Raw genomic sequence first — 9,501 nt, 5'->3', positions numbered from 1 at the left:
CAGGGGAATGTGAATTATGAAAGATAGTATTTTATATGCAAATAAGACTATGTTTAGTCTGAAATTGTAGCTTTATAAAGATTTCTAAGTACCTTAGAGAAAAAAAATCCATTGCATCAGCAAAGCATGAATTTGCTGCTGATTCCAGCTCTGCAGTGAGTAATTTTGATTGCCTGGCTTTAGATTTTTAAACTGTCATATTTTGTAGCCAGGGACTTAAATCTATGCATTAGAGCTCATACATGTAACTGTAAATAGCAACATAGTAAACTGCTATTAGAAATGGAATGGGATTCACACCAGGTAACTTTAGATACCTGCACCAATTACTGTGTCCTAATCTCTGCTTATAATTGAGAGGGGCTTCTCCAGGAGTTGATTTATAATTCATACTGCATTACTGTTCTGATTTGCTATCTGGAGGCGTGTTATAGGTCTCTCCAAAGAGACAAGTTCTGTAATTTTTTGCTAAAACAAAGTACAGCATCTTGTTCTACAAGCTGTAATACCACTTCAGTTTTGTTAATTGCTTAAATAGTGCTTTAAAACTATATACACAGACATACCAAAATAGAACTGGAACTGAGAGCTAGATTGAGGGGGAAGGGCTGATAAGTGACACAAACCCTCTGCTCATCTATATATAAATATAGGTGAAAAAAATGGAAGCGGAGATGTTTGTTTCTTCTGGGCTGGCTTTAATCAGGTTCAGTTCCTTTAGCTTTCACAGCCACAGAGCTTTGCTTTGGTGCAGGGAGGTAATGGTTTGGATCAGAGGTAGTACTGGTGCTATCAGTGGTGGCGTTAGCTCAAGCATACTCTCAAAAGAAATGGCCAGAGGCACTTGGTGTCTGACAGCTGAAGGATAGTTTTATACAGGTGTTAATTTACTGTACCTGGAAAGCAGGGAGAGTCATGGTCTCAACCCACTGAGAAAACTAACTGAAGAAGGTTGCTGTAATGTCTTCCCTGGGCAGCCTTAAGATTCTTCCAGAAGTGATCAAGCATGAAAAAATTCAGGATGACTGCTTTCAGACAGACATTACGTAGTTATGGATGATAGCCTATCCCTTTTATCTGCAGGCTGAGGAGAAATCTTTGTCTGCTCTGTGATTAGGCACAGAATAATAGTCTGTTCACTGAATGGACCTGGTCACCAGGACTGAATAGCTTAAAGTTTGTGAAAGGTGTCTTTTCTTTAATGTTAATGGCAGTGAATTGTAACTCCTTTTTTATAACTTGCAGTGCTTACTAGTAAGCCTGTAACTTTTTAATGTCTTATGAGAAAATATTATCTGCAGCAAAGTACAATGTTTTTGTGCCATGTCTTGGGAGTTTCTAAGCACTGTTACAGCTGATGTTGAATGGGGGAGAGCACTGGAAAAACTATTGTCAGGAGAATCTCCTAGTCTTACTGTAAAATACATCCTTGTGTCTGTTAAGATATTGTAACTAACATACACAATGCAAAGTGCACCTAGTGCCATTTCATGTCTGCTCAGTTGCTGGATGTAAAGTTTTGTGTAATCAAACTTCCCTAATGAGGTAGCTTTTCTTATTTTTGTATAAAACTTCTCTACCATCTGAGACTTCTGCTATGTTGTCACTACTTTGGTTCATTCTGGCACCTCACCGCAGTATTTATTCTAATACCAATCTTTTAGAATGTGTCTCCATTAACTTAGGAGAAAGTACATTAGAAGTTTTCCAGCTGCAGGCCCTTTAAACCACAAATGGTAAGAAGGGAAAAGTATACTGGGAAAAGCAAGCTGGACCAACAAGAAACCATACAGTTCTGTATTACTCTTCTGCCTTCAAGGTTTTTTGATACCAGTATTCAAAGCATACCCTGAAGGTATATCTTAAAAGGCCCAGAAGCAGAATATTGTTGCTCTTCACTTTAGTTATGATGAACTGAGGTCTATGAGAGTTTTTCTTGATGTTTTCAGGAGTTGGAAGAGGCTGGGATCCTTCCCCTTCATCTGTTAAGCAGGTAGAGCATCTTTAAGTATTAAGTGTCAGCAGTGATGATGCAACACAAGGAGTAGGGGTTTTTCCTGATCTTCACAAGAGATGCATTGCTGTGGAATGGAAGTCTGAGTTGCAAGTGGAAATGCCCATGGAGAAATAAAGGGGATGCTGGTTTCAATGTCAACAAGTTCTACTTTGATCAGGTTACCAGTGCATTTCTTGGGGGTTTAGTTCTTGCAGTGCATATAAAGGGAAATGCAAATACTTGTCAGTCTTCAGCATTTCCCCCTACTTCAGTCTGTTTTCTGATTGTGTGCTTGCTTGGATGTAAATGAATGCTGTCACCTGTCTTTGAGTGGCCAGCCATTGGATGGGATATCTGCCTCTGCTTCTTCAAAGGCTGATGTTATCCCTGTCAATTATAGTGAAAATTGCATCGTTCCAGGACCTTCCTGAGTAGATAGCTTGTCTTCCCCCCTCTCCCTTTGAGCTCAGACTGTTCAGGTACCCACTAAGTGCAACTTTGTGTGTATTGGCCAGTTGTTGATACAAACAGCCTAAAAAATGTTCATGGCAGTGGGAAAGTAGCTGTTGATACTTATTTATGCCTTCAACTTCATGGTTGATTTTGCTAATTATGAAGTATCTAAATGCCTCCATGTGCTATGGAAACTTCCTGTATTAATGGCTTCTTTCCCAGTTATTGTTAAAATGCTAACATGGTATAAAACCAGGGAATTTGTGTATTTTTTCACCTTCTTACATTAGTTCAAACCAGTTTTATATATCTTCAGCACTGAATTGGGCCAGGCTTTTATTCATGTGCAAGAGCTATATAAGTGTCTATTGCTCGTCTTTTGTTCTGTCTTAATCTTACCATTTTGTTTCAGGTTTGATATTTACTATGTTCTTTGTATTATTTGCTCAGTACTTTCATTGTAATTCTTTTCTTTTCTCAGCTATATTTCTATTCTGCTACTAATACCACAGCACACACAATACCATCAAACTTGGTTTTGATCCTGGACAAAATAGTCTGGGTCTGCTTTTGAAACATTAAATCTTGGCTCATCATATGCCTTCACAAAAGTAATCCAAGATTTTCTGCAATCTTGAAATGCCAGAAACTTTTTTCAAAGAAGCTAAAGCCTGTAACATTTTTATATTGCCATAAGTTATTTTTGTCCCATGTAGCTTGAGCTCCTTTCCCTCTGCTACCCATTTGCTTTCAACACCTATTTTGCTTTGATGGTAATGCTTGTTGGGCCTCTCTGTGAAACAACTTAACTCATTAGCCCTCGGGGACAGGAGTTAATTTTTGTTGGGGTTAATGAGTTATCCCACTCAGAGCCTGATGAATGTCAAAGCTGGCAGGTGGACAGAGGCAAGAGCAGAGCCAGGGAAAGGATTTGAGATAATAAGAAAACCCATTTCAGGCTCCCGAGGCTGCCTCATGTAATTTCACCTCATTTTACAGCATGTCCTTCACTCTGTTAGGAAAGGCTAAAGAGTGTGGTTAGTTTCCCTGAGCTTCCCTTCTTGCTTTTCAAATAGAATGTGAGAGATGATAAAGCTAAAAATTATTTATTCTGATAGTTATTTATATAATGTGCATATATCATCTTAAGGTTTTGATTAAAGATACAGATAAAACAGAGTACATTGTTTCATTACTGTATTTTTCTTTAACACTTTTTCTGTTCTTGAAGCCAGGGAAACATAATCTGCTATGTGCCTACTTGACTTGATTGTTGCCTCACATTAACATCCTTCCTGAATAACTTTCATCATAGCTGAACACCAGTGTTCACCTTTTCTGCAGCTTTTTTTAATTACTTTAGGAGGCACCTTTGTGAGGTGTGGCTAGGAGTAATCCATGATTCAGTAATTCATTTTCATTCAAGCATATTATCTGCACAATTTATAGTAAAGGTGCAGGTTAAACCACATGAGTCCTGATAGTGTTCCTCACATGTGCCCTATGGAAAAAATAAGTTCGTTCTTAACTCATTGAAAGGCATTTACTTAGCATCTTGGTTTACTACAGCGTCGTCAGCTGTTGGAGATATCCCAGGAAGGCGTAACGTGATGCTTCCAGGGAGAGCACTGCAAAACCTGACATGAATTTGTGTGGAAGACTAACTCTGTGAAGGGAAATCATAGATAATTTTCTGCTTTTGAACTCCGAAACAATCCATGAAAATACTCTCTACTTTGTCGGTATGTGAATTATATGCTGTCAGTAAGCAGTTGCATCTTTCCTTGATCACAGTAGATTATTTTCACTCTCTTCGTAATGTTTCAGTTGTTATTTCTGGAGCATATGGTATAAGTTACTTAATCACTCAGTAAAGTAATTGTTGAAGTTTGTAAAAGAAAAATGGTAAACACATACATTTTTGGTTATGCTGTTTTGAAATACATATAAAAACTGGCCTGTTCTCTTGCTGTAATCTAGTATATGTTATTCTGCAGTGAACTTCTTAGCTGAGGGAGGCATAACAACTTTTCACCAACTTAAGTTATTAAAAATCAGTCTGACACCAAGGCCATGTGAACAAATTAAAAGGAGAAAAAAAAATAGAAGTGTTTGCAAGGAAGAAATACAAAGTTCTTTAAAAATAGAATTTCAGATAACTGCAGAGTTAATACATGAAACACAGAACTAACTCCTACAGTTTTTCTGTGGCTTTAACTGAAGAACCTATTGCTACTTATGCTCTCTTCTTTTTGGGGTGGGATGGGGTGTACAGGTCAAAGTAAAAACCATCCAGAGAAACTGTCATTGCTATTCCCAGAAATGTAAAAACTGTGCTATAAACCTAATCTCTTGCATTGACTGAAATGAATGTTCAATAAATTCTGAAGTTAAATCCTTTTTCACTTAGGTACTTATAAAATGCAGAGTTTGCAATTTTAGTAACAAAGTGAAAATGTTAAATTGGCCTAATTGTTTTATTGGCATTGGGACTGTCTTGTTTCTTGTCGAGTACGTTGGATGAACTATAGCTATTTGTTGATTACAGTGCTAAACCAGAAGAAACGAGAAATGCAAAGAAATAGAATAAACAGCAAGTCCTGCTGTTCTCATTATCATTTTAGAAATACTAAATACCTAAATTCAACAACATGCATGTAGCTTTGGAGAAGGGCTGAATTATCTATCATGCATGCTGCTGCAGTCAGAAAGATAGTGAAAAGTTATTTTCTTATTTTCAATGCCTTTCCTGACATGCAGTCAAACAAAGTGGAGTGTGCTCTCAGGTTTGTACGTGGGAACAGTGAATGAGTCAGAAAAGGAGAGCAAGAGGGCTTACTGCCCTTGCTACTGCTGCTGTCATACTTGTACCACTATCTATGTAGCTTCAGCATCCTTCAAAACCGGAATAGATCGTTCGAAGGGTGCCCTCTGCGGGAGATGAACAGGCTCAGGAACTCAGAAGAGACAGCAACACCACCAAAGATGTGGAAGGAGGACTAGGGTACCTCTTTTTTTCTAAAGACAGTAGTTGGCCTAAGAAAACACGTTGCCTTTGGCAAAGGGAAGACTCTGATGTAAAGGCACAGACATCTTCACTGGAATGTCTCTTTGGGGAGCAGCTGCTTTATGCCAGACAGTAAAGCGCACCCTCAAAGCCTGTTGCTTGAAGATGCAAGCCAACAGTGTGCCAAAGAATTTATGTATTACCCGTATTTCTTTGACTGGAATACACTACTGTTACTGAATACCTGTACTTGATGTCTGTAATCAATATCACAGCATCAGAGCAAAGAGTACTGATATGCTGCCGGCCAAAAGAATGTACAGAATTATTTAATGTAATAGAAGCAGAGGCACAGCGCCGAAATAGCTTCTTTGTTACTTACTGTCCTGCTTGTTTCAGTCTTTGTGGTCCCAAAATTTGAATGATAAGTGTTTGAATTAAGTTGTAATGAGAGTTTGAAATATGGAGCACATCAGAGATTGACAAATGTGGAAAATGTCAACTAGCATACTTCGATTTTATAACCACAGAACTGTGTGAAAGCTATACCTGTCTCTATGAAACTGAAGAGCTCTTATTAAATTTCTGTTCCCCAGCAATTGCTTCTTAAAGAACACAGTTAAGTCTTTATTTTTTTGTTGTTAACCCACCCACACTGGACACCTCGATTCTTTTTTGATAAGCTGTGTTCTCTAATTGTTATGGCTCTTCTCTGCATCCTTTTCCAGTTAATTAGTATTTTTCTCAAGTAGTGGATGTTGAAATAAATGCAGCAACAAATGTAGCACTGCCAAATACTGAGGTAATACAGCCTCTCTGTTCTGTATGTATGCTTATGTAAAACCAAGCACCATACTCGTTCCCCTGGCCAGATGCTGCACCAGGGGAACTCCCTGCCGCTCACAGAGACACCCATGTTCTCGTCAGTTGCTGCCTTGGAGGAGCACGCCCCAGCCTCTAAATGTGGCCTTACTGCCTTTATTCAATGCACAACTTGCGTTTAGGCAGAAGAATGCATCTTCCTTGATTCTGAACGTGCTAAGCAAGTCAGAGTTCGCTGATGTTAGCTGAATTGAACAAACTGGTGCTTTGATCCCAGAGGCCCAGGCAGCGTAGCCTGACAAGAGCAGGTCCTGTGAACCCGTGCTGCTCGATGCCCAATCCATTGCTTTAATCACTCATCAGCCACGTGCGGAATCAGTTACAACTTGCTCGATGTCAGACTGAGAGTCGCACATGCCTTGTCTACCACACCCTGCTTTAAAACGTTAACGCGGCAGCAGTTTCCTGGGGGAGCGTCCCTGACTCCTTACAAGCCCACCGCAAACCTGTGGCTGCTCCCAGGCGGGCCGAGGGCCCCCGCCCCAACGCCTGCGCACGGGGCCCTGCCAGCGCCCGACGCCGGTGCTCCGCACTGGGAAGGCGAAATCCCTGAGCGCCGGGCGGCGGCCGGTAGCGGCCGGGACGGCCCTCCCGCCCCGGGGGGCGAGCTCGCACGGCGCAGCCTCTCCTCCCAGCCCCGCCCCGGGCGGCCTTGGGGCTGGGCGCCGCGCCTCAGGCCCTGCTCGCCCAGTCAGAGCGCCCTCTTCTCGCCCCACGGCACATTGGGAGGTGTAGTCCACGGGCGGCAAGTCCGCGCGGCCTGCCCGCCTCGGCGAACTGCATTACCCAGAAAGCCCTACGGCGGCGACGGCCCATGTCGATTGCGCGTGAAGGCGAAGACTTGAGCGGGGTCGAACAGGGGGCCAGGCCAATAGCGGCCAGGCTAGGGCGGCACTGGGGCCTTGGGACCAATGGGAGCGCGCTGATAGGCCGGACGGGGCGGGGTGACAGCTGTCAGTCCGCGCAGGACGGAAGAGGAGCTGGTGGGTCCGCCTGTCCCTAGTGCCGTTGGTGTCGGCGGTTTGTCCCTAGGTGCGGGTGCGAAGAGGGCGAGGCGGCGTGTGGGCCCGGCCCGGGGCTGCTCCTTGCGCCCGGTGCGTTAGCTGCCCTTCGCCTGCGGCTGCTTCGCCCCCGGCCAAGAGGTGGTGGATTACTTTAACGGCTGTACCTGCCGCGCTGCCCGTCCGAGCCTTGCGCAGTAACGGTCTCTCGCGGGGCGGGCGTGGGGGGCGGCTGCCTGGCCTCTCGCTGGCTGTGCCGTGACGGCGGTGCCCCGCTCTGTGGCGGGGCAGGGGGGCGGGCCCGCCCGCCCGCTCTGATCTCCTGCGGCGATGCTCTCGCTGCGGCCGTTTGCGGTCCGTGGCTTGAAAGCACCACCGAAGGAGGCTGCTCCGTGGTGGGGGTCGCTCCCGCAGCGGCGGTGGAAGTGCTGGGGGGGGTGTGAGAGCTGCAGGCAGTAGTGCTGGGAGGGCAAACCTTAGCTTCAGGAGTCTAGCACGCTGCTGGGCAGTAAAAAGGCAACCCAAGGCAGGGCGCTTATGAAAGCAGTGACTTGTGTGTGTTAAGGTCATTGCTTTTGTCTCTGCAGGTCTGTGAGTAGCTCAGACTTCGGTTTTCCCAGGATGACTGCCTGGGTGCCTTCTGATGCACTGGGTCGAAGAGTCTTGTGTGGCACAGAGTATGCAACTGTGCGCTATGTTGGCAGTGTTCCTCCTACAGCAGGTAAACATCGCGATAGTAAATAACCTTTACATTTAATGGTTGTTTTCAAAATTCTAATTATGTTCTTACTAATTTTAAAAAATTGTCAAGTACAATGTGGCAATTTACAAATTGTTTTTTCCCTCATTGTTCTTGTGTAAATATAGCAACTTCTAATCTAGATAGGTTGTTGGGTTTTTTTAGAAGTCAGAGTTGTCAAAAGGAGTGTAAGAAGTACTTTTGGTTGAAAGTGGTTACATTTTTTCTTAACAGCGGAAAGATCTTAGTACTTTCCTTTTTCCATTAGTTTTCATGAACAGTCTGTTCCCTGATCTCTGTGTAGTGGCATAGTCTGGGAAGGAGAAAGACAGGCAGCAGCAGATCAACAGACTAGGTGCTCTTTTGATAGCATATTCAAATTCATGGGGACAAATAAGACTCAGCCCAGCTTGCTGAAAGATCTGACCGGTCTGATTGTGAGAGCGCTATTTGTCAGCTTTGAAAAATTGTGGTGACAGGATAGGGAGATTGCTGATCTATGAAGGCTAGTCTCCTTCCAAGCAGTTCTAGAAGAGGCAAGAAGGATGACCAGGGAACTGTAGACTCATCAGCCTAACTTCTGTTCCTGGAAAGATCATGTAGCATGTTCTTTTGGAGAGAAGTTTATGAGGGACAAGATGGTAACTGGGAATACTTGATACTTGTAAAGAAGAACAAGTTGTGCTTGGCAAACCTAATTACCTTCTGTGATGATATGACTGGGAATGTGGACAAAGGGAGAACGGAGGATGTAATATTCCTTGACTTTATAGAGACACTGCTAAAAGACTTATTCAAGAATCGTATTTGGAAGCTCGAGAAATACAAGCCAGATGAATGGACTGTTAAGTGGGTTGAAAGTCTGCAGGCCCATCAAGTGGAAGAGTGATCAATGACTTGATACCTGGTAATGCATGAGTGCTACAGAAATAAATGCTGGGTTATTGTTTAACATATTCATCAGTGTCTCAGATAATGAGCAGCATTCACCCTCAACTGGCTGATGTGACAAAAGGTAGAATTGCAATCCAGAGGAAGGTTTATGAACTTTAGGTTCGGGCCTAAGGGATTCAAGAAGGATAAATTTGCACATGTAGTGTGAAATAAACCCGTATATCAGTACAGACCGGGAAGCACTAACAACCCACAGAATCTATTGTAAAGGACTTGGGAGTTAAGGAGGATACTGTCATGAATATAAGCCAACAGTGAGCTCTTGTCACAAACAATATATGTGTGGTACTGGATTACCTTAGAATGATGAACATGGCCAACAAATCAAAGCAAGCTGTTATCCCCCTGTAGGGGCAGGGGTTCTTGATAAGATTGCACTTGGAATAATGTATCTGGTTTGGGACCATCCCAGTTCAAGAGTGATGTGGATAAACTCGAGAGAATCCAGTGGAGGGCTGCCAAGGTGATC

General features: G+C 43.3%; 1 protein-coding gene across 2 annotated transcripts in view; it reads left to right on the top strand.

Annotated features, from left to right (window-relative positions):
• The first annotated feature begins 7,332 nt into the window (after positions 1 to 7,332).
• Positions 7,333 to 9,501, top strand: part of TBCE (tubulin folding cofactor E) — a 31,162-nt gene continuing 28,993 nt past the window's right edge. For both annotated transcript variants that reach the window (XM_059830913.1, XM_059830905.1), the window contains exons 1-2: positions 7,333 to 7,370; positions 7,927 to 8,060. In XM_059830913.1, coding sequence (XP_059686896.1) covers positions 7,961 to 8,060 — 100 coding nt within the window. In that variant the 5' untranslated portion in view covers positions 7,333 to 7,370; positions 7,927 to 7,960. The remainder of the gene's footprint in view (positions 7,371 to 7,926; positions 8,061 to 9,501) is intronic.

Source organism: Gavia stellata, chromosome 2 (genome assembly GCF_030936135.1).
Source record: "Gavia stellata isolate bGavSte3 chromosome 2, bGavSte3.hap2, whole genome shotgun sequence".
Classification (NCBI taxonomy): Eukaryota; Metazoa; Chordata; class Aves; order Gaviiformes; family Gaviidae; genus Gavia; species Gavia stellata.
Note: the sequence above shows the minus strand (reverse complement) of the source record. Positions and strands in the feature narration are given on the sequence as shown.